Below are 24,099 nucleotides of genomic sequence, written 5' to 3'. Positions count from 1 at the left end.
CAACCCAGCTCTGTTGGATGTGCTGTGTGGCCCTAGGAGAGTGTCGCCACCTTTCTGGACCCCAAGCTCTCCCTGCTGTCTCAGGCACATGATGGAGATGGTGGTGCTTGGGACAACTCTGAGACCTGGGAGAATGTAGTCCCTGCCCCGACTCTGCCTCTGCTGGTCCCTGGACTGTAGGGTGGGTGGGGTCGGCACCCCCCTTTCCCCCACCTCCCCTTGCTGGACCTGCTCCCTATGCCCTGGGAACCAGGCGGGCAGGTTCTGAGCCCGCCCCACCCTACAGGGTGCTGCTACCTGCCTGGTTTCAGTCAGCAAACCTCTCAGCCCTGAAACCCTGAAACCGGGCTGGGACTTGTGGGTGAGGTGTGTCCCTGGAGCCCACTGGAGAGACCGGATGAGCCAGGAACGGGTCTGGCACAGCGCCCTCCACTGGGGCCAAACCAGGGCTGGCGCCGGCGTGCAGCCCCCATGGTGGACATGAGCTGGATGTGGTCACAGCTGGAGATGACTCTCTTCCTCTTGGGTCCCCCGTCCGTGTGGAACAGGGTTTCAGGCTTAGGCATCAGGTCGGGACCAGGGTGCAGATCCTACCTCTGCCTCTTCTCAGCAGAGTGATTTGGCAGAGGTACCCAGTTCTCAGTCACCTGGTCTGAGATGTTCTGCCAGTACCAATACCACCTGGCCCGAGGTTGAGTTGAAGAATCGGGGGCACGGGTCCAAGCAAAATGCTTAGCACAGGTGCGGCACATGGTGGCTTTGGGGAGCGTCATGAGAAGGCAAAGAAGGAACTCCTTAGCTTGGCATTCGAGGCCCTCCGGGATACGCCTTTTTAGGTCCATTTTCTGAGAACCCCTGGACTCCTTCCTCCATTCTCAGCTCAGCAAGCCTCCTCTCCTCTCTGAGCCTCAGTTCCCCTATCTGCACAGTGGGCCTGGTACCCCATCCCCCAGCTCCCCAAGCCTCCAGGCCACCCTGGGGCCTCCCCAGTTCTTGCCCAGCCTCACTATCTGCACAGGAAGTAGCGTGGCCCTTAACGTTGTCAGTTTGGAAAATCAGAGATTAATTAACGTTCCGGCCGGCTTGGCTGCTGTTGGAGCTGGTCCTGGGTGGGCCAGGCTGCATGCTCAGCCTCTATTTCAAGGGCCTCACTGTGGGTTAGAGGAACCTTGACAAGAGGCACTTCTTAGGAGCCCCCATTGGTGAAGTGCCCCCTTTTTGCCAGGGTAAAGGGCTTCATGCTCAGTAGCCTGTTTGTCTCATAACCAGTCAGGCAGATACTGTTGTGCCATTTTGCAGAGGGGAAAATAAAGGCTCAGAGAGGAGAAGTGCCTTAGCCAAGGCCACACAGCTCATAGGTGGCAGAGCTGGGACTTGGACCCAGAGCCTGTGTGTCCATGTAGAAATGGTGCCCTGTTTGCAGGTGGTGGGGGGTGCCTAGTTCTCCCCCGGGTCCTTTTGTCTGGCCCGAGGGGGCTGTGATCAGCTGCTGGTCAGAGCTGACTCACCAGCAGCTCACAGGAGGTGCTGAGGCCAGCATCCCGGTCAGTTCCTGGGGCCAGGGCAGCACTGATTAGATTGTCGTTGAGATTTTCGGTCAGCTGAGCTGACAGGGACCCACCCTCCCATTTTAAAGGTGGGAAAATTAGGGCCCAGTGAGGATGAAGAAGTAAGGCTCCAGTGGGTCCGATGATTCTCCACCAGCTCCGACCCAACAGGGGCCAGTGGAGCTGGAAACCCTAGACCTCAGTCCCGGCTCTGACACCTGCCAGCTGTTGCCTCGGGAAAGTCACTTTGCCCTCTGAGCCTCGGTTTCCTCGTCTGTAAGATGAGGATAGTAAAGCCTTGTGTTGCCTCATTCTTGGGATTGGGCAAGAACCCAGCAAGAGAGTGGAAAACCAGGGGTTTGTGGGTCCTCGTGAGGGGTCACTGGGATGAGAGGCTTTGTGGGGTAGGGCTCTGTGCAGGCTTTGGTGGGAGACAAGGTCCAAAACCCACCTCTTTCCCCTCCGTTGTGTGTCTTTGAGTGAGTCAGTGAGTCTCTCTGAGCCTCACTTTTCTTCCTTTCTTTTTTTTTGACTGACCCAAATTAGATCTTTATTGTATTTTTCCACATATCTATCATTCCCAAAAGATCAGTCAGCTCGATCCTTAATTTTTCTTACTATGAGATGTCCCTAATACACAGTCTTTGTATAAATTATCCATTTTAAGTATATAGTGAATTCCAGATGTGATCACAACTGCATTTCTTTTTTTTTTTTTTTTTGAGATGGAGTCTCACTGTGTCTCCCAGGCTGGAGTACGATGGCGCAATCTCAGCTCACTGCAGCCTCCATCTCCCAGGTTCAAGCAATTATCCTGCCTCAGTCTCCCAAGTAGCTGGGATTACAGGCGCCCGCCACCATGCCTGGCTAATTTTTGTATTTTTAGTAGAGATGGGGTTTCACCATGTTGGCCAGGCTGGTCTCAAACTCCTGACCTCAAGTGATCTGCCTGCCTCGGCCTCCCAAAGTGCTGGGATTACAGGCGTGAGCCACTGTGCCCGGCTGCACAACTGCATTTCTTTTTTTTTTTTTTTTTTTCTTTGAGATGGAGTCTCACTGTGTCTCCCAGGTTGGAGTGCAGTGGCGCGATCTCGGCTCACAGCAACCTCTGCCTCTCAGATTGAAGTGATTCTCCTGCCTCAGCCTCCTGAGTAGCTGGGATTGCAGGCACGCATCACCATGCCTGGCCATACAACTGCGTTTCTAAATAGCCATGTGACACTCTCTGAGTGCTTCCTGGGTGGCAGCCGCTGTGTTTAGCCTGAGTCTCACTTTTCTTATCTGTCAGATGGGATACTAATACCTGTTAGGATTAAACGGGCTGTGGAGCATGCAGTAAGTTGTCGGTGGATAGGCACCTATCCCTGGCAAACTCTGGGGATCCAGGGGCAGAGTTAGGAGGACTGGCTTGTGAGGGGGTCCTTCTCAGTCACCCTCAATAACCCGATAGGATGCAGCCCTTGGAGACAGGGTTCCAGTCATATGGGGAGCAGAGCCCCCCTGAGATCCACAGAGCACCCCCTTATTCAACCAACTTGCTGAAAGGCTTGGCTCTCAGCTCCACAACAAACCCACAAGTGTGTGTTGTGAGTTTTGCCCTGGACCTGCATCCCCAAAAGTGGCCTCTTCAGAGGTGGATGCAGCCCAGTACCCATAGAGACACCACGTGGAGACAGAGGCCTGGGATGGGAGTGGCTTCCTGAGGTCCCTGGGCACAGACCAGGACTCAACTCCACTCCCAGAATTCACACGCTGCCCTCTTGGGCTAAGAAGGGAACCGGGACCCCAACAGGCAGGCGCCTTTTGTGACAACCTCTGTGAGGGGCCTCGGCAGGTTTTGTGGACTGACAGAGTGGCCTTTCCTGAGCTGTTTAATTGTTCTGAGCCTCGGTTCATACAGCTGTAAAGTGAGGGTTGTATTTCCCTCTGGGCCATTTGAAGAATGGTGTGTGTTGGGGCAAAGAACAGGTGGGCCCTGTGTCTGATGGGCGTGGGCTTACCTCCCGCTGGCAGAAGGCGAAAAGGGGGCAACCAACGGCTCTGGGCGCCAGCAGAGGCTGAGGGTTATGCCAGGGGATCCCAGCCACGGTCAGGCGGGACCCCCCATCAAACACAGGGCCCTGCTGTCCCCCTTGGCTTCTGCGCATCTGTGATCTTTGTTTGTGGAAGGCCTCCCATCATTATCATTATTATTTTGTGATTCTTGTCCCGGTTCTTCAGAAAACAAATCTTTATTGGATTATTTCAAACTATAAAAGTTATACTGCTAATAAACATTTCAAACAGTCTCTTATGACTGCTGTTCTCAGCTGAGGACTCTGATGATTAACAGTGACGTTTATGGAGGCCTGGAGCTGAGCACCTCAAACGCTATCCGGTCCTGCAGAGCTCAGAGCTCGGGAATGGCTTCGGAGAGGCCCATTTACAAATGAAGGATGTGAGGCTCTGAGAGCTAGGCACTTGCAGGGCTGGCATATGGCAGGGCGGGGACTCTGGTCCTGACTTCAAGCTCCTCACCAGGAGGCTGGGCACCTGGGGCCGCAGGGCAGGCTCTGTGAGTCCTGCCCCACTCCATCCCCTGCCTTCTCACCTAGCAGCACCTGGGGCTGAGTCAGTGCAGGGAGGCAGAATGGATGAGATAATGTGGAAAGTGAGGAAGCTGGCACACACCTTCAGACCACCCCGCCCCAGCCTCTCTGTAGCTCACAGAAGCGAGTGATTGCTACCACCAGCTGGAGCCCCCCAGTTCCTGGGCCCAGGACCTGCGGGCCAGCCCTGCCTCTGTAGATGGGGGCACAGCCAGTTTCATCTCTGCCCTCTAAGGGGAGGTAGGGGGCCTGTGGGGCCCTGTAGACAATGGCCAGAGCTAGGACCAGGAGGGTGGCATGCAGCCGGCTATGGCTCGAACCTAATTGCCTCCATCTGGCTGTGTGACCTCAGCTGAGCTGCTCACCCTCTCTGGCTCACATTCCCCTAACAGGGTGGTAAGCCTGAGTGTTGGAGGCCCTGTCCAACATCTGCCCCAAATCCGTGGCGTGTGTTGTCTCCAGAGGCTGCGGCAGGAAATGGAAAGAGCTGCTGTGGGCAAGTATGGAGGAAAGAGGGGTGCCTGGGCTCAGGACCCCCACAGACACCCAGGCCGGGATGCTGTGTGGGAATTTGAGTTGTAAAATCCTGAAGCAACAATGCCAGGGGGAGAGCCACTGGAGGGAGCAAGAAGGAAAAGTGGGGTACTGGGTGGGGCCTGCCTGGACTGCAGCCCCAGAGCTCAGCAGGTAAGGCGGTGGCCAGGCTGGGTCCTCTGGCTGAGCCCCCACCAGGGCTGCAGTGCCCGCCTGGGTCCTCTTCCAGCAGGGTCCAGCCAGGAAGGCCCTGCAAGCCCTTTGTCCAGGCTGGCCCCCTCCCAGTGCTGCTGGCCTTTTGGGTCTCTCTGGCCTCCACACCTGGGGTCCCCAGCACCCGAGTCCTCATCTTCTGCGTCTCTGGGTTACTTCCTCTGTACAAAGCACGTGGCGGTTCCTTCCATGCTGGCTGAGGACATCTCTCAAGAATGTGCTCGGGGCTACCCCTGCCAAGAAGCCATCCGTGGCCCTGTTTCCCATGGTCCTCCCTTTCTAGCTCTCCCGTGGTCGCCACCTTTCTTCTGAGCGGGGCTGGCTTCCCGGTGCTGCCTGGGCTCCGTCCTTAAGGTCCTTAACCCCTTGCTAATGCTGTCCCCCTACCTGCAGCATGGCGCTCCCTCAGTACCCCGCCGATGCCTGCCCCACGGCCTTCCCTTGTTCGGACTTAGTAACTATTTGGCTGCTGGACAAAACCCCCACTATTCCTCCCCTTGCCGACATCTGCTTGTGCCAGGCCTGGTGCCCAGGATCCAGTGGTGAGCAAAAGGAGACCAGACCCCTCCAGCAGAGTTCCTGGCCCTCCCTACCTGACCCATTTGGCTCCTGAATTCTGAGAGCAAGCCTGGATAGTGAGCAACTCCGGCCCCACCTGGGGCCAACGTGACAAACCTAGAGGGAACTGCATCCTGGACCCCTGGCCCTTGCCTGGGTCCCCTCAGCCCGAGGCCCTACGCCTGTGGGCAGCACTGTGCTGGTCCAGGGACCTGACCTTCAGCCTTGACCTTCAGCTCCCACCCTGACAGGCAGCAGGGTCCCCTCACTCCCATGTCTCCCTTCCTCAGAGCTTCCTGCAGCTTCCTCTCCAGTCCACAGCCTGCCCAACTTGGGCCTTAACTGTCCCTCGGTGGGACATGCTTGGACCTTCTCCTGGCTCAGTCTTGCCCTCTTTTGTCCTCCCCAGCCCAGCCCAGGGGCCTTTCTGAACCCAGCTCCTCCCTGCCTGGACACCATATCTGGACTGTGCTGTCCGGGCAGCTGAGCACGGGCTGCAGTCAGGCAGACCTGTGTTCGAGTCCTCACAGCAATGGCAGCTCCCTCCAGGGCCTGCTCCCTGAGGGCCAGGGTGGCAGACTCCAGCCCTTTGGGATCTGTCTGCGGGCTGGGTGCACTGGGGCTGGCTGGGGGCCCTGGAGCCATGGCCAAAGGACCCCTGAGACCTGCAGGCCCAAGCCTGCCCATCCTGCCGACCACGTTGATAGAATGCCTGTGGGGTGCGTGGCTTGACTCCTCATCCCTGAAATAGGAAAACAACAGCACTGGCTTCCTGGGGTTCTTGTGGAGATTCTCTGGGTTCACATACATAAAACCTGCCGTAGCACGGGTTTAATGCTCCGCAAATGGTGGCTATGACGATGACAACCATGGTACCGATGTTATTGTCAGCTTCCATCCTCTTTTCTCTATTAGCCCCGATGTATGACTCTCTTCCATTTGCCCCCTCTCTGCCTCATCATTTTTCAAAACAATTCCCATGGTCTCAGAGAGAGTTCTGGTTGTTTATGGTTTTTAAAAAATAGGCATTCAAAGCAAATTCCTCATTTGTTCTCCCCTTCCTCCCCTCAAACTGGAATCTGGACAGACATGACCTCACTCCAGGAAAGGGGAGTACAGGGGGGGACAGGGTCTGTGGAGAGGGGTTGGGGGGCATCCCCCCACCCCCATCACCGAGGCAGGGCCCAGGGTGTGGACAGACACCCAGGAAGGTCACGTGCCTGGGAGCCTGGTTATGAGCTGTGAGGCATGGCGTATGACATGCCCTCTCAGCCCTCCTCCCAGGCCACCACCTCCTGGTGGGGACCCAGGACTACATCCCAGCTCTACCACCCACTGGCTGTGTGACCTTATGCCAGTGACTTAACCTCCCTGGGCCTCAGTTACCTCCTCTGTAAAGTGGGGATAACACAGGTTTTCCCTCACAGAACTATAGAGAGGATGGAATGAAATGTCATCCTAGCCAGGTGCCCTCGGTACCTGGAGACTGGCCACAGGAGGGGCAGGTTCCTGCTAGCTCCTGTTTTGAGAAAGGACCAGGTCTTTGAAACCTGGAATCCAAGACTGTCAGAGATGGCAGGGCCTGTCCGTCATCGAATGCAGCCTCTCAGTGCATGGGGGGAAACCGAGGCCCAGAGAGGGGAGCCGCACAGCGGGCCAGCACAAATCCCAGTTGGGACGCGAGCTGCAGCTTCTTAGGACCAGGAAGCCTCTCTGGGCCTCCTCCTTCATCCGAACATGGGGGCGCCCAGGAGCACACGTGCTGAGCCTGATGTGGCCTGGGCCTGCCTTCAAGGCCATAGCACTCACCTCTATTCAGAAACCGTGCAGAAGACAGGAGCAAATGGCCAGTGAAAGCAGAAAGGTTGTTCACTTGGTAGAGGCATTAATTTTATAATGTTTATTTTTTATTATGAAAGGAATCATGATTATAAAATAATTCAAATGCTATACAAGGAAATAAACAGAAAATGAAGTTCACTCTGTACTCCCCACTCCCACACCAGAGGTCCTGCCTTCCCAGCCTGGCATGCTGCCTTCCAGACCTCCTCCACGCACCCAAGCCTAAGTAAGCTATATGCACAAATAGGAGGAGTTTTGGTTTTGTTATGTGTGTGTTGAGACAGGGTCTTGCTCTGTCGCCCAGGCTGGAGTGCGGTTGCACGATCATAGCTCGCTGCAGCCTCGACCTCCCTGGGCTTAAGTGACCCTCCCACCTCAGCCTCCTGAATAGCTGGGAATACAGGCACACACCACCACACCTGGCTAATTTTTGTTTTGTTTTGTTTTGCTTTTTGAGATGGAGTCTCGCTCTGTCGCCCAGGCTGGAGTGCAGTGGCACGATCTCGGCTCACTGCAAGCTCCGCCTCCCGGGTTCATGCCATTCTCCTGCCTCAGCCTCCCGAGTAGCTGGGACTACAGGCGCCCGCCACCATGCCTGGCTAATTTTTTCTATTTTTTAGTAGAGACAGGGTTTCACCGTGTTAGCCAGGATGGTCTCTATCTCCTGACCTTGTGATCTGCCCACCTCGGCCTCCCAAAGTGCTGGGATTACAGGCCTAAGCCACCGCGCCCAGCCTTTTGTTTTGTTTTTTTTAAGATAGAGTCTTGCTCTGTCACCCAGGATGGGGTGTAGTGGTACGATCATGGTTCACTGCAACCTCTGCCTCCTGGGTTCAAGTGATTCTCGTGTCTCAGCCTCCTGAGTAGCCGGGATTACAGGCACCCGCCACCATGCCTGGCTAATTTTTCTATTTTTAGTAGAGGTAGGGTTTTGCCATGTTGGCCAGGCTGGTCTCGAACTCCTGACCTCAGGTGATCTGTCTACCTTGTCCTCCCAAAGTGCTGTGAACCACCGCACCTGGCCAAACTTTTGTATTTTTTTTGTAGAGATGAGGTCTTGCTGTGTTGCTCAGGCTGGTCTCAAACTCCTGGGCTCAAGCGATCCACCTGCCTTAGTCTCCCAAAGTGCTGGGATTATAGGTGTGAGCCACTGCACCTGGCCAGAAAGCGATTTTTTTTTTTTAAATGAGCTGATAGTCAACAGGTGACTCTGTCACTTGCTTTCTTTCCTTAATGGAGCATGAGCCCTTTCCGTTTGTTGGCACCTATCCGGATAGGTCCCTCCATTTTTTTTTTTTTTATTATTATATGGAGTCTCGCTCTGTTGCCCAGGCTGGAGTGCAGTGGCGCAATCTCGACTCACTGAAACCTCCGCCTTCCACCAAACTTCCAGGTTCAAGTGATTCTCCTGCCTCAGTCTCCTGAGTAGCTGGCCTTACAGGCGCCTGCCACCATGCCCTGCTGATTTTTGTATTTTTAGTAGAGACAGGGTTTCGCCATGTTGGCCACACTGGTCTTGAACTCCTGACCTCAGGTGATCCACCTGCCTTGGCCTTGAAAAGTTCTGGGAGCCATCATGCCTGGCCCCCCTCCATCTTTTTACTTTTTACTGACCTGGGTGAACCGATGTATACTGATCATCCCTAGAGATCACATTCAGCTGCTCCCCGCTATGGCCTCAGTGCACATTCGCCTTTGTGTCCTCCTGCGAATTGTTCTATGGGGGTAGATTCCTAGAGGTGGGAGCATCCAAGGACAGGACACCCACCCTCCGAAATGGCTGTCCCCATTCATGGCGCCCCCAGCTCTGAGTGACATGGCCTGTTTTTGCATGTCCCCACCAGTGTGACGACAGGAAATGGAGTCTTCGTTCTGTTTGCATTTGTTTGATTCTCTGTCTATGGCCATTACCCGCTTTCCCATCTGGAGGTTCACCCTTTCCAAGGCAGTTGGTTTTCACAGGAAATGCGGGGCTCTGGCCAGAAATGCAGCGCAGATGAGCGCGAGGAGCCTGTGCAAACAATTCCACATGCAGGAATTTGGGGCTTTGCAGCCACTCCTGCCTAGGGGAAGGATCACGATGCATCAGCATCCCTGAGGACCTCAAGCTCCTGCTTGTCCTTCTCTTCCAGAAAAAACCGGGAAGATCCTGACGGAGTTCCTCCAGTTCTATGAAGACCAGTATGGCGTGGCTCTCTTCAACAGCATGCGCCATGAGATTGAGGGCACGGGGCTGCCGCAGGCCCAGCTGCTCTGGCGCAAGGTGAGAGGTGCTGGGAGGGCTCGGGTATGTTCTGCTACTTCTCATCATGTGGCCTTGGGGGAGTGACTTTACTTTTCTGGGCCTCAGTTTCCCATTGTTACTGTGATGGCCTCTGAGGGTCTCCCCAGCTTTTTTTAAAATTAATTATTTTTTCTTTTTTGAGACAGAGTCTCGCTCTGTCACTCAGGCTGGAGTGCAGTGGCACAATCTCAGCTTACTGCAACCTCCGCCTCCCAGGTTCAAGGCACTCTCCTGACTCAGCCTCCTGAGTAGCTGGGACCACAGGCGTGCACCAGCACGCCCGGCTAAGTTTTTGTATTTTTAGTAGAGATGGGGTTTTACCATGTTGGCCAGGCTGGTCTCAAACTCCTGACCTCAAGCCATCTGACTGCCTCAGCCTCCCAAAATGCTGGGATTACAGGCAGGTGTGAGCCACCATGTGCGGCTTATTAATTTTTTTTTTTTTTGAGACTGGGTCTTGCTGTTGCCCAGGCTGGAGTGCAGTGGCACAATCATGCCTCACTGCAGCCTCAACCTTCCTGGCTCAAGTGATCCTTCCACCTCAGTCTCCCCAGTTGCTGGGACTACAGGTGCACACCATCACTCTAGGCTAATTCTTGCATTTTTTGTAGAGATGGGGTTTTGCTGTGTTGCCCAGGCTGGTCTCAAACTCCTGGGCTCAAGTGATCCTCCAGCCTCAGCTCCCCAAAAGTGCTGGGATTACAGGCATGAGCCACCATGCCTAGCCTCCTTCCCACTTCTGAATAGGTGGGTAACCCAGGTCGTGTTGTTGAGACCCCTTCAGTCACCGTGGGTGACTCCTCCTAGCTCACCTCCTCCACCATCAGAGCTGGGGCTCTAGAGTCTTGATAGTCTCCAATTCAAGGCAAGCTCCTCCAGTAAGAGCCTCAGTTTACTCATCTGTCAAATGGGATGAGAACACCTCCTTCACAGGGTGGTTGTGCCTGAAGCAGGGAAGGCACTGTCACTGGCTCCATCATGATCTGCTATGATATAAATAGTAGGATGCTGTTTGCTAAGGAAATATTTGTTGAGTGAGAGATTAGAAGCTGCCTGGCTCCAGCCTGAGGGTCAGCGTGGGCCAGAGGGGGCTGGCAAAGCCTTCTGGGAAGAGGAACCTGTGATTGACTCGGACACGGGGCCGGGGGCGGGACTCAAGAGATCCTCCCACCTTGGCCTCCCAAAGTGCTGGGATTACAGGCCTCAGCTGCCGCACCTGGCCAAGGCTGAGCCTTTAAGTGGCTCATTCAGGATGGCGGAGGCCGGGCCAGCCCAGGGCCCTTTCTGCCGTGACTGCAACCCGCCTGGTGGAGGGAGGTCAGGACCGTGTGTCGGAGCTGCTCAGAGCATCACCTTTGCTTTTTGACCCAGAAAAGGTTGCCTCTTCCCCAGTGTCATGGTAACCTCTTGACCCTGTGGCAGCAGAGCGGCAGAGGGGCTCCCTGTGGCCCGGCCTGGGTGTCTGGCAGGTGTGTATCTGTGTGGTAAGAAAGGAAAGGAGGCCTTGACAGCCCAGGTGAGCGGGGCCAGAATGGCTCCCCTGTCTGGAAAGAAATGTCATGGGCAGCCCAAGTCCCTATAATCCAAGACAAGTGGGCACTGGCTGAGGGCGTGAAGCATTTCCTCTGCGTGAGGCCTCATTTAAGTCTGGGGAGGCAGGAGTGCATATTTATTGTAGAAAAATAGCAACATGTAAGCAAGGAGAGTGAAATGAGATCACTCACCCACAGTCCCTGAAAAGCAGTATTTTTGGTGTCATTTTGGCCTCTCAGGAAACCGATCATCACAATGCAAAGTTATGATAACATAATACTAGAAATAATATTAATCACCAGTGGTGATCAAAACAATAGTGGTTTTTATTAGAAACAATAATAGAATACAAATAAAAATAGTGATAATAATGATAACATAATAATACAACAGAAATAAGAATAATAAAACAGCAGTTGTCTTTTTGTTTGTTTTTTGCTTTTTTGAGACGGAGTCTCACTTTGTTGCCCAGGCTGGAGTGCAGTGGCACAGTCTCGGCTCACTGCAACCTCCACCTCCCTGGTTCAAGCGATTCTCATACCTCAGCTTCCCCACTAGCTGGGATCACAGGCATCCACCACCACACCCCGCTAATTTTTTATATTTTTAGTAGAGACAGGGTTTCACCATGTTGGCCAGGCTGGTCTCGAACTCCTGACCTTAGGTGATCCACCTGCCTCGGCCTCCCAAAGTGCTGGGATTACGGGCGTGAGCCACAGCGCCTGGCTAAAACAGCAGTTATCTTGTGCCGGTACTGTTTGCTCAGCCCTGTGGCCCCACTCTGAGGGAGGGGCTATGATGATGCCTGCATCACAGATGTAGACATTGAGGCTCAGAGATGTGGAGCTACTTGTCCAGGATCTGGCGGTGGGTGGTGCCGACACAGGAGTCCCAGTTATCTGACCTTGGGGCCTGTGCTGTCTCTGACCGAGGCATTGGAGAGCTTCGCAGAGTCTAAAATATTTTGCCTGGGCTGTCGAGTTCTGTTTCATTTCCTGCAGGCCTTCCAATTGAACACGACTCTGCCATTTGAAAGTCTTAAAAATAAAACCCAAACCCACAGCCAGCCACCCATTCGAGCTCCCCAGGATCTGGGGGCGGACTGGGTGGTGGGGGTTGTTGAGCCTGCCTGGGCCACAAGCCTGCTTCTGCACAGCCTCCTGCTGGGACTGGCCCTGTCCCGGAGTGCCCGTCCTTGTGTCCCGGGGCTCCTGCCCTAAGCAGGGATGAAGATGAAAACCAGGGGCCTTTTTGCTAGGGTGTTATGAGAGCTCTGTCTGCTCTTTCTAGAAAAGACAGGGATTTGAGCTGGGTGTGGGCAGTTTATATATAGACGGCTGAGGGCAGCTCTGTGACTTGGGCAAAGCCCACTGTGTGTGGGGGTGGTAGGGGAACCATTTTCTTTTCCTGTAAATATTTTTATCCCCGGTAGGAAGAAGCCTGCAGGTCCTATTGTGTGAGCACAATGGGCTCTCCTTCTCCAGGAGTGTTTTGTGTTTCCCCTTGAAGAGCAGCAGGGAGGGAGCTGGGGAGAGGGGGACATGGTGAAGGGGGCGGAGGGTCAAGAGGAGACGGGACTGCAGGGATGGGCCAGGGCAGAGCCAGGAAGCCAGGAAGGTGCAGGCATGATGGCAATCACCCTTTCCCCATGACTGCATCTGAGAAATGTTTCTTTTTGCAAAAGGCACCTTATTTATTGCAGAACAAATAGAATTTGCAGAGGAACACTGTACTCTCCTGGGTTCCCTCCCATCCAAGATGAAGCCTCTTCCACTGTGGTCTATCTCCTTCCAGAAGCTTCCTCTGCTCAGGATGCCTCGCATCTGGCCGTAGCTTCGCTTGGGCCCCCAACCCTGGTTTAAAGATCTCCCTTCTCCTTCCCCATCCCCAGATAAGTCAGTCCCTGAGGATTGGAGGCCGTCACAGACGCTGAGTCCTACCGTAGTGGTCATGGCGGTCCTGTGTATTATGCACCTGCCTGTCAGGTGCCAACTCTTACTGTTCCCATTTTACAGATGAGGAAACTGATGCTCAAAGTGACTAGACACACTGGGAGTCAGGCAGAGCTAGGGCTTTGTAGGAAGGTCCGGGCGTTTCTGCAGCCCACGTAGGTCACTAGCCTGCCAGGACGCGGGTCAGACATCAAACACCCCCAGACAGAGGCCCCCTCCATTCCCCCTACTCCTTTTTAGGGAGGCGTCTCATCAGCCATCAGAGCTGACAGGCTCTCTGGAGCCACCTTGTTCAAGTTGTCATTGCCCTGAGGGGAAACAGAAGCCTAGAGCTGGGGAGAGACTTGCCCAGGCACTGGGGCCCTCGCAGTTCTGGCCTGTGGGTGTGTCCCCTGTGCCCGGAGCGACCTCGGGGCACCAGTGCTGTAGCTGTAGGTGGGTGGGGAGCAACCATCTCCCCAGACCCTTCCAAGGTAGCTGTGACAGCCCAAGGCTGGGATGGAGAGGGAGAGCCTGGCTGTGGCCAGGCCCTACATCAGTGCCTGTCCTGGGTTCAAGTCCTGGCATCACCACCCTGCCTGGATGCTGGGTGAGCCCCTCCACGGCTCCGAGTCTCACTCCTCATCTGCAGAATGGATGAGATGCAGCCCGGCCTCAGAGGCCTTGGGAGGACTTGGGGAGACCCAAAATGGAGGACATGCTAGGCAGGGGGTGCACACACAGGCTCTGCTGGCTGGGCCATCAGCTTCATGGGGAGCACCACCCCCCCAGACCTGGGCCTCACTCCCCACCCCCTCCTGCCCACAGGTGCCGCTGGACGAGCGCATCGTCTTCTCGGGGAACCTCTTCCAGTACCAGGAGGACAGCAAGAAGTGGAGGAACCGCTTCAGCCTCGTGCCCCACAACTACGGGCTGGTGCTCTACGACAACAAAGTGGTGAGGCCTGGCCCCGGGCGCCACACTGAGCCTCCCCGCTTTCTCCATGTGTGACCCCTCCCCCAACTCGGAAACTTAGGCCCCAGACGCCACCGTCACAGCCTGCATGTGGTCACCAGGGCCAGAGCACAACCTCAGCCCCTCCCCTCCCCCAAACTGGGCTGCCCTGGGTGCCCTCTCTGGACGGCAGCTCATTCTTCATCTCTGGGGAATATCGCTGCCTCCTTCTGTCCCTCATAACCAACTGTCACTCACTCCTCCCCATCCCTCCTAATCTCTCTTCAGTCCCTCCAGCTGGCTCCAGGGCGTTCCTCCTGCCACCTCCTTCCTCACTGGGCTTCCTGCCTCTCCTCCGACCCCTCCCACCCTCGACAGCCACAGAGAGCTGTTGGAGGCACAATCTGGCCATTCCTTGCGGTGGCTTGCCCCTGCCCTACAGGTGGGTAGGTGTCCGAGAAGGACATCCTATGGGGGCATTGTGCCTTATCTTTTCCCTGAGCCCTCAGGGAAGCCCCACCTGGTTGAGCCACAGACCTGATTTCTTCAATTGCTCATTTCTCCACAGCAGACAGAAGGACAGGCCTGGGCCCTGTATTTCACGGAAGATCAATGTTAGAGCAACATAAAGTCAAGAACAACCTCGTGCCCCAGAGTAGTGGTTCTCAACTGGTAGCACGTCCAAATCACCTGAAGGGCTTGCTGAAAGACACGGTGCTGGGCTTTCCCCCAGAGTTTGATTCAGGTTGGGAGCCAAGATTTGCATCTCTTTTTTTTTTCTTTTTTTTTTTGAGATGAAGTCTAGCTCTGTCACCAGGCTGGAGTGCAGTGGCGCCATCTCAGCTCACTGCAACCTCCACCTCCCTGGTTCAAGTGATTCTCCTGCCTCAGCCTCAGGAGTAGCTGGGACTACAGGCGTGCGCCCTGTAGTCCATGCCCAGCTAATTTTTGTATTTTTAGTAGAGACTGGTTTTCACCATGTTGGCCCAGATGGTCTTGATCTCCTGACCTCATGATCTGCCCACCTCGGCCTCCCAAAGTGCTGCGATTACAGGCGTGAGCCACTGCGCCCGGCCTGTAAAGGTTTGCATTTCTAGTAAGTTCTCTGGTGGTGTTGAAGATCAGAGACCATGTTTTGCAAATCAGTGCTGTACAGGTTCTGAGCTACTTTCAGGAACTGTGTTGTATAGTGACACCTAGTGGCAGGGAGTAGCATGGTAGCCCTGCTGTATGAGCTATTCCATCAGAACTGCTTTGCCCCCTGCTACTGGCGTAAGTTTCTAGACCTAATTCTCCTCCAGAGAACGCTTGTGTGATGCTCAGAACCTAGGAAATTGTTGGGGGCAGTTCAGGGTAATGGTCAAATACCCCAGGCTCTGGAGATGGATAGCCCTGGTTCATGTCCTACATCTGCTACTTCCCAACTGTGTGAAGTTGTGGGTGATCCACCTTTTGGATTGGGAAAATTCTGTGAAATTAAGCATGCAATGCCCTTAGCACAGGGCCTGGTATGTAAGAAATGCTTAACTAGTGGAGCTGCTGGGAACAGAGGCAATAGCAGCAGTAGCAACAGTAAGAACAACAACCTCGGCCAAGCTCGCTGAGTCCTTGTGGTGTGCCAGGCACTGCAGATTATCTCACTCAATCCTCACATGGCTCTGTGAGGCAGGAATGGTTATTACCCTGGTTTTGTTTTTATTTTAAAATGTTTTCCCCATCCTGAATATTCTTGATTCCCTGGTTTTATAGATGAAGAAGCTGAAGTTTAGGCATTTAAGGAATTTTATCCTCAGCATCACACAGACACTACCCAGTGAAGCCAGGAATTGAGCCCAGAGCTGGAGTCTAGGTTGCTGTGGATGCCACACTGCCCCAGTCACCATGATAGTGACATTCTCCCCTCTGTTCCTCTCTTGCCTCTTCTTCTTCCTTTCCCTTCTCCTCCCCACTTTGGGCCACACTGAGTAGGGCCTTGAAGCCAGGTGGGATTTGGGCTTGGCCACACCCTTAACCCTCAGGGACGCTCTCTCTTGCCTCCCTCAGGCCTATGAGCGGCAGGTCCCACCACGAGCCATCATCAACAGTGCAGGCTACAAAATCCTCACGTCCGTGGACCAATACCTGGAGCTCATTGGCAACTCCTTACCAGGTAAAGGAGCACCCATCCCAGGCCACGATGCCCTGCACAGGCCTCTGGAGCTGGCCAGGGGAGGGGTGGCCGTGAGCCCATTGCTTTCAGCCCCACGTTTGCGGAGAGACCAACTAGGCTTAGAGCTGTGGATGGAGACCTCATTGTTTGCCTTTCGCATCTCCCTAAGTCCTTGAGAGCCTCCTGGAAGATGTTCAGTGACCTTCCCTCATAAACCTGTGGGTCAGCACTGTGTTCGTCAGGAGTTACTCTTCTTGGCATCCTGCTTTTGCTTCACCTTGGCTGAAATTCCCTAGAAGCCTTACGGGAACAACATTGGCCTCTCTGATGATCCCTGGGAACTAGAGGGCAGGGGACATGCCTGCCTGGGGGGCAGGTCATGCCCCAGGGACTTGAGAGTAGAGTCATGCCTCCATTCTGTGGTGATGGAGAGCCTGGGCATTCCTGGATTCCAGCGGCATTCCTGGATTCCAGCAGCATTCCTGGATTCCAGCGTGACTCTGGCTTTGTTTCACTGTGTCTGCTCGGGCGAGTCACCCCGCCCCCGCCCTCCGAATCTCAGCCTCTTCAGTGTCTACAAAGCACAGGCACTAAGAGGACTGCCCTCGGGGTGTTGTGTGGATCCTGGAGGGGCACAGGCCAACCCAGAGCCAGGGCAGAAAGAACTGTTATTGTCATATCATTAACAACAGTGGCAGGGTCACAGCCCAGGACCAGTTATCTCGCTGGATCTTACATATCCTTGAGAATGAAATTGAAGGAGGGAAAAATTCCTTTTGCTGTATTTTGTTCCTCCCCACATGCCTCCCTCCCCCTGTGGACACTTAAGCCACACTTTGGCCTCCACAGCCGAAATTTGAAGGGAAACCCAAGAAGGTAGTGCTTGACCCTTGAACCTGGGGGCTCTGACCTTGTGTTGTTTGTGCTTTACAGAGTTTAAAACCTAACCCAAGAGTGGGGTGGATGTGACTTATTACCCACTCTAAGAAATGGGTCTGCACGGATGCTGGACTCAGGTTTTGGGCTGAGGAGGACGCAGCCAGAAAGGAGGCTGCTCCCACCCCCGCCGGCTTGCTGGTCACCTTGGGACAGGCTGGCCTTCTCTGGGCCTGAGCCTGACCTCTGAGCTGATGCTAAGGGATCAGTTCTCTGCCATCCTCTGGTGGAGGGCAACCACAGAGGGCAGCTGCTCATCAGGCGCTGTCTCCACAGGGACCACGGCAAAGTCGGGCAGTGCCCCCATCCTCAAGTGCCCCACACAGTTCCCGCTCATCCTCTGGCATCCTTATGCACGTCACTACTACTTCTGCATGATGACGGAAGCCGAGCAGGACAAGTGGCAGGCTGTGCTGCAGGACTGCATCCGGCACTGCAACAATGGTGAATAGCCTGTCGGTGCAGGGTCGGTGGGAGGGAGGGGCAGGACCTGGGTTATTGCTGAATGGTGACACCTAGTGGCTGACTATGGTTTGGCAACCCTGCTCTACAGGCTGTTCTAATTTCCCTTCTGGGGTTATAAGAAACCATGTAATACCACCCTTAGTCTTCTTCCTTGATGAAAACAGTTTTGTGCTGCTCAGGAAAAAAGTAGGAAATTATTCACAGAGGGGTGTGGTTGTTGAGCCCTTGGACCCTGAGTCACAAAGTCACAAGCCTGATTCTGCCATTTTCCAGCTATGTGACCTTAGGGAACTGACTTACCTCTTGGAGGCTCTGTAAAGTGGGGATAATGCCTTGTGTGTCTTAGGGGGGTTATGAGGATTCAGAGTCTACCTCATGCTTGGTAAAGATTTTTTTTATTATATATATATATATATATATATTTTTTTTTTTTTTTTTAAACCACCAACCTGCAGGGTGATTTGGAAACTTCACTGCCTCCCTCAGGGCCTCATTGCTCTCATCTGTAAACTTATGGGGTGACTCTTCCAGCTCACTCATTTATTCAACAAACATTTTTAGTGTCTACTCTGAGGAGGCCCAGATTTAGGCACTGGGGGTGCAACAAGGGAGCAAGAAACATTCCCTGCCCTCCTACAATTGGCAGTCTGGTAGGGGAGACAGATGATAGACAGAGGAGGATGCCAGCACGATGGCTTACAGCTGTGCTGGGTGCTGGGTGGAGCCAACCCGGGAGCCTGAGGGTGTGTGTGTGTTGGGGGAGGGGTTGATCAGGGCAGGCTCCCTTGTGGAGGTTATGGTTCAGCTTCAGCAGAGACCTGAAGGAGAAGTCCCAGACCTGAAGGAGGAGATGCCAGAAGTCCCAGGGCCCCTCATATCCTGCATAGAGGAGAGGGGAGGAGTGTTCCAGGCAGAGGTAGGCAGTCAGCATGAAGGGAGACCCACAGGTGGTAGGGGTAGGCCCGGCGGAGGAACTGCACGAGGCCCTGAAGCAGGGAGGGGGTGACCTGAAATGGGGCTGGAGGGGGGCCTCTGGGGTCAGGTCTGGAAAAGCCTTGAAGGCCTCTAAGGAATTTGAACAGAAAGGCTGAGGATGGTCTTCCAAGGTGAGGGTGGGTCCCTGGGGGTCTTTCTGCCCCTAGGGAAGGAACAACCCAGTCCTGGACACTGAACTGCTTCCAGGTGATCTGGCCTGAGGGAAGCTCCTGCCCCCGCCCCACCCTTGGGCGCAGTGCCACATGGTGCAGAGGTGGAAGGTTGCAGGGGGCGGAGTGGGCGCCAGTGGCCTCTGGGCTGCTGCCGCAGGACTCAGCTCACCCCACCCCTCCTGCTCGCCTCTCCAGAGCCACCTCTGCCCTGTCTGGAATCTGCCAAGCAGGAGGAACCAGGTCTTCAATCAGGCCAGCCCCTGCCACCTGGGCCCAGCTGCCCACAAAGGGCCTCCTGTTCCCAGGTCCCGGGGACTGTGGGCTGGGACTGGGTGGAGGCACTCAAGGCTCTGGCTGCCTGGCCCAGGGCCCTCCCGCCTCCCCAGCCCCTGGCCTGGTGCCATCTCTCCAGGTTTCCAAGGCTAACGGCTGACCTGGCCTGGCAGGGTGGGTGACCTGCGCCAGATAGGGAAGGGGTGGGCACAGAATAAGGTGGGGAAGGGCCACCTCAGTCCCCCATGTGTGCAGTGGGGATGATGATAAACTTGAGCTCCAGAGATGATTGGGAAGAGCTGGTCTGGGTGGGGCACTTGGCCGTGAGCCTGGCACGCACAGTGGGCACTCAGTGGGGAGGCCATGGGGGAGTTCTTGGTTCTAAGGTGCAGTGGACCAGAGGGAGGCCCAGGAGAGCTGCTGGGCCAGGGAATGAAGGGGTGTCCTGTGCCAGGAAGGTGTCCTGCCGGGTGGCCCCTTCTCCCCAGGGCGGGAGCTGACGAGGCTGGTTTGAGGCCTTCCTTCCACCCCACGGACTGTGAGAAAGTTCTCTGCTTCCTCCGTCTGGGAGGCTGGGCTTGGAATTTGTGAAGCCTGGAATTGCTCACTCCGGGGGCTGCCAGGAAGTGGGGGGTGGGGGGAAGGAGGCCAAGCTGGGCGGACACCAGCGGTCCCAGGGACCCCTTCACATCCTGCATTCCTGGAGCAGCTGGGGGTGGCAGGAGGCAGCTGGGGCACTGGCTGTGCCGGGTCCTCAGTGTTGGCCTGGGGTGCAGAGGTCAAGGCTTCTTCCTGTCTGACCGTGGTCCCCCTCTGTCTGCTGCCTGGGAGTGAGGAATGCAGTTTCCTTTCTTGGAAGGTCTCCAGGTCTGGCTAGAGTCAGCTGGTCCTGGGTTCAAGCCCCGCTCTGCCGTCCACTAGCTGAGTAGCCTCGAGCAGTAACTGCCTCTCTGAGCCTCAGTTCTTTCCCTGGGAAAAGTAGGGCACAGTGAGCTGAGGATTCAACAAGCTGATGTGTGTGCAGCCTCAGCCAGGGCTGGGGCCTCAGTTTCCCAAGACTGCCATAACAAATACCACAGACCGGGCAGCTACACAGCAGAAATATGTTCTCTCCCAGCTGGAGGTCTGAGTCGAGGTCAAGGTGTCAGCAGGGCTGGTTTCTCCGAGACCTCTCTCCTTGGCTGGTGGCCGGCGCCTTCTCCCTGAGTCCTCACAGGGTCATGCCTCTGTGTGCCTGTGTTTTCTCTTCTTTCAAGAAGAAATGTACTTTTCTTTTTTTCTTTTTCTTTTTTCTTCTTTTTGGAGACAGAGTCTTGCTCTGTCACCTAGGCTGGAGTGCAGTGGCGCAATCTCGGCTCACTGCAACCTCCGCCTCCCAGGTTCAAGTGATTCTCCTGCCTCAGCCTCCTGAGTAGCTGGGACTACAGGCGTGTGCCACCACACCTGGCTAATTTTTTGTAGCCAGAATGGTCTTGATCTCCTGATCTCGTGATTCTGCTGCCTCGGCCTCCCAGAGTGCTGGGATTACAGGCATGAGTCACTGTGCCCGGCCAAAATGTACTGTTCTTTTAAGGGCACTAGTTGTATTGGATTTGGTCCCATCCTCATCCCCTCTGTTTAACTTACTTCTTTAAGACTCTAGGACCAGGGGCGGGTGCGGTGGCTCAGGCCTGTAATCCCAGCGCTTTGGGAGGCTGAGGTGGGTGGATCTCTTGAGGTCAAGAGTTTGAGACCAACCTGGCCAACATGGTGAAACCCCATCTCTACTAAAAATACAAAAATTAGCTGGACATGGTGGCGGGTGCCTATAGTCCCAGCTACTTGGGAGCTGAGGCGGGAGAATGGCTTGAACCTGGGAGGCGGAGGCTGCAGTGAGCCAAGATTGCACCACTGAACTCCAGCCTGGGTGACAGAGTAAGACTCTTCTCAGGAAAAAAAAAAAAAAAAGACCCTGGGTCCAAATATAATCGCATTCTGGGGTACTGGGGGTTAGGACTCCAGCATACGAATTTGGGGGGTGTGGAGACACACTTCAGCCCCTAACAGCTAGGCTCACAGGAAGAGCTCAGGAGGGGTGACCCTGAAACTTGTCACACTCAGCGGCTGGGTGTGCAGAAAGAGAGAATCCCAAGGGTCAAGGCTGGCCGGCCTCCCTCCCGCTGTCCCGGCCCTCTGCCTCACCTTCTCGCCACCTGGAAAGCAGGCCTGCCCTGCACACCTGACTTGGTGCATGCAGGATGAAAATTCCCTCTCCCTGTGGGAGAGCCTGCAGGTAACGCACTGTCCAGATTTTCTAGTCAAAACTTGGTTTCTAGGAAACCATGCCCTTCTGAGAGGCAGGTGGGATGGCAGGGGGACCTCCTTCCCTGGCCCAGGTGGGCAGCCCTCACCCAGGGCTCTGCATGCTGCTGCAGCTGGAACATCCCTGCCCTGCTCCTGTAACTCCTGCCTGACTTCAGGTCCCTGAAATGCAGGAGTGAGACTCCCACAGGCCCCCGTCCCCATCCAGGCAGCTGTGCTGTAGGGATGAGGGCTGGGCCTCCCCCTGCTCAGCTCCCTCCCAGCTCCGACAGGCAGTGATTTCTGTGGTCAGCTGGGTGTGGGGAGGGGAGGGACCCAGAGAGGGGCTTTTTCTCTGCCGGTGGTGACTCAGCCCGTAGTCATGGCAGTGGGAGCCTTAGGTTTCTGATGCACAGGCTTCCGTTTCCCCTTCCTGGGCTTTGGGGATGCGGCGGTCAGAGGCACGCGGCCAGGGGAGTCTGCCTGCTGCCTGGCTCGGTGGCGTTTGACCACCTTCTTACCCCAAGTCAGATTTTGTAACTTACTGCCAATTGCCTCCCGGGCACTGAATCTGGAGGTCCACGCCTCACTCAGGGGTTCACCTCGCTGGCGTTTGGGCCACTGACAGCACCAACAGTGACAAAAATTCAGAAATGGTGTTCTTCTAGCTGTTATTAATAGCAAACTCTTCCATTCTTTTTTTTTTGAGACAGAGTTTTAATCTGTCGCCCAGGCTAGAGTGCAGTGGCGCAATCTCGGCTCACTGCAACCTCTGCCTCCTGGGTTCAAGCGATTCTCCTGCCTCAGTCTCCCTAGTAGCTGGGATTACAGGTGCCTGCCACCACGCCCAGCTAATTTTTGTATTTTTAGTAGAGATGGGGTTTCACCATGTTAGCCAGACTGGTCTCGAACTCCTGACCTCAAGTGATTTCCCCCACCTCAGCCTCCCAAAGTACTGGGATTGCAGGCGTGAGCCACCGCACCCAGCTTCATTCTTTAACAAAGTTATTCAAGCATCTGTGCCAGGTACTGACCTGGACTCAGCAGTAACAGGACAGACCCCAGGACCAGTGGGGCAGGCAGCTGGCTCCTCAGTTATTGATAAAAAGTGTGGCGCAGGGCAGTGCTGGGCCCTGATCTCCTGTCCCTACACTGTGGCCCAGGGAGCCCCGCAGTGGACCTGTGAGGCCATTGTTCCATTGTTCAGAAGAGGAAACAGGCCATTTCGGGTTCAGTGATCTAGAACCAGGCTCTGAAACCTATGGCCTATGGGCACAGATCAGCCAATTGCCTGTTTCTGTCAACAAAGTTTATTGGAGCAGAGGCACGCTCATTTGTTTCTGGATGGCCCGTGGCTGTTTTTGTGCTGTGACTGTAGAGGCGAGCATTGCGGGAGGGGTTTTATGGCCTGCCGGGCTGAGAATATCTACTGCCTAGGCTGTTCCAGGCAAAGTTCGAAGGGCCCTGATCTAGCAGTAAGGGAGGAACTGGGGCTCAAACAAGGGTCTCTGGGTGCCTCTAGGGCCATTCTGGGTGGCTGCTTATGGGACAGGAGCTTTTAGTCCTGGCTCTGCCACTCCCTGCTCTGTGACCCTGGGCCTGTGGCCTGGCCTGGCCCCTAACCGGTTGTCTCTTCATCTGTAATCATCTGTAAAGCAATAAGGTGAATGATAGTGCCCAGGTCTTGGGGTGGTTGGGAGGATTTCAGGAGCTAAGGAGGAGGCAAGGGGGGCTGCCTTGTCACTGTTGGTGGTGGGGTCATTACTGCTTTTGCCTATCAGATACAACCATGACTGCTCTGATGACGAGGAAAGTGAGGGTCCCAGCTGCCCCTCCTGAGGTGCATGCCATGTATGTGTGGGGGGTTCTGGTCAGTTCTCAGTTGGTCTTGGTAGAGGCCACTGGGCCATCTGCTGACCTCCTGTCTCCCTCCGTCTCCTGGGCAGGAATCCCTGAGGACTCCAAGGTGGAGGGCCCTGCGTTCACAGATGCCATCCGCATGTACCGACAGTCCAAGGAGCTGTACGGCACCTGGGAGATGCTGTGTGGGAACGAGGTGCAGGTGAGGCCAGACGGGCTGGTGAGGAAACCTCAGAAGTCACCCAAGGACCCAGCAGGGGAGGGCAGGGGGCGGGGTACAGAGATGGGGCTCTGGGGCACTGCCGGTTTGGAAGGAGATGACATGCTTAGATTTGGACAAGTGCAGGGCCAGTGCACGTGGAGATACTCGCTGTCTTATTCATCACTTACTGGCCATCTGAGCACTTACCCTGGACGAGGCACTGGGGTGCAGCTGGGAATGATGGGGACACATCCCTGGCCCTCAGGGAGCTCTCCGTATAGCAGGAGAAACAGACATTTGGCAAATAAATGTACACTTCCATGTGCAGGAAAAGCAGGGAGGGAGTATGGTATTCTAGGTAGGGAAGGCAGCCTGTGCAAAGGCCCTGGGGCTGGCCCTTGAGTCTGAGGATCCTACAGGACACCCAGGCAGATGAGTTGGGACCTGTGGGAATGGAGCTCAGGAGAGAGGGCAGCAGGGAGGGTGAAGCAATGGGCCAGTCGCGGAGGAGGTGGGGGCTGGAGCGGCCCGGCTTGTGGGAATGCAGAGAGAAACAGGCCAGCTGAGCGCTCTCCAGCCCCTGGCCTGGCTTGTGCCTCCTCAACCTAGATCCTGAGCAACCTGGTGATGGAGGAGCTGGGCCCCGAGCTGAAGGCAGAGCTCGGCCCGCGGCTGAAGGGGAAACCGCAGGAGCGGCAGCGGCAGTGGATCCAGGTGGGTGGGCCTGGGGCCCTGGAGCGGGGACGGGACCTGCAGCTGGTGCAGTGCCCTCAGCCCTGGTGCCAATTCAGCTGCTCTGCCC

General features: G+C 55.3%; 2 protein-coding genes across 2 annotated transcripts in view; one reads left to right on the top strand and one right to left on the bottom strand.

Annotated features, from left to right (window-relative positions):
* The window catches only part of LOC134756934 (basic proline-rich protein-like), a 41,810-nt gene extending 32,303 nt beyond the window's left edge, over nt 1-9,507 (bottom strand). The window contains exon 1 of the mRNA XM_063697038.1: nt 9,415-9,507. The gene's annotated coding sequence lies outside the window, so the exon portion shown is untranslated. The remainder of the gene's footprint in view (nt 1-9,414) is intronic.
* NIBAN2 (niban apoptosis regulator 2) overlaps nt 1-24,099 on the top strand; it is a 62,828-nt gene that overhangs the window by 27,700 nt on the left and 11,029 nt on the right. Inside the window, exons 2-7 of the mRNA XM_031014318.3 lie at nt 9,415-9,545; nt 13,859-13,987; nt 16,028-16,133; nt 17,346-17,513; nt 23,182-23,297; nt 23,907-24,011. Of these exons, the coding sequence (XP_030870178.2) occupies nt 9,415-9,545; nt 13,859-13,987; nt 16,028-16,133; nt 17,346-17,513; nt 23,182-23,297; nt 23,907-24,011 (755 nt within the window). The remainder of the gene's footprint in view (nt 1-9,414; nt 9,546-13,858; nt 13,988-16,027; nt 16,134-17,345; nt 17,514-23,181; nt 23,298-23,906; nt 24,012-24,099) is intronic.

This window comes from Gorilla gorilla, chromosome 13 (assembly GCF_029281585.2).
Source record: "Gorilla gorilla gorilla isolate KB3781 chromosome 13, NHGRI_mGorGor1-v2.1_pri, whole genome shotgun sequence".
Lineage (NCBI taxonomy): Eukaryota > Metazoa > Chordata > Mammalia > Primates > Hominidae > Gorilla > Gorilla gorilla.
Note: the sequence above shows the minus strand (reverse complement) of the source record. Positions and strands in the feature narration are given on the sequence as shown.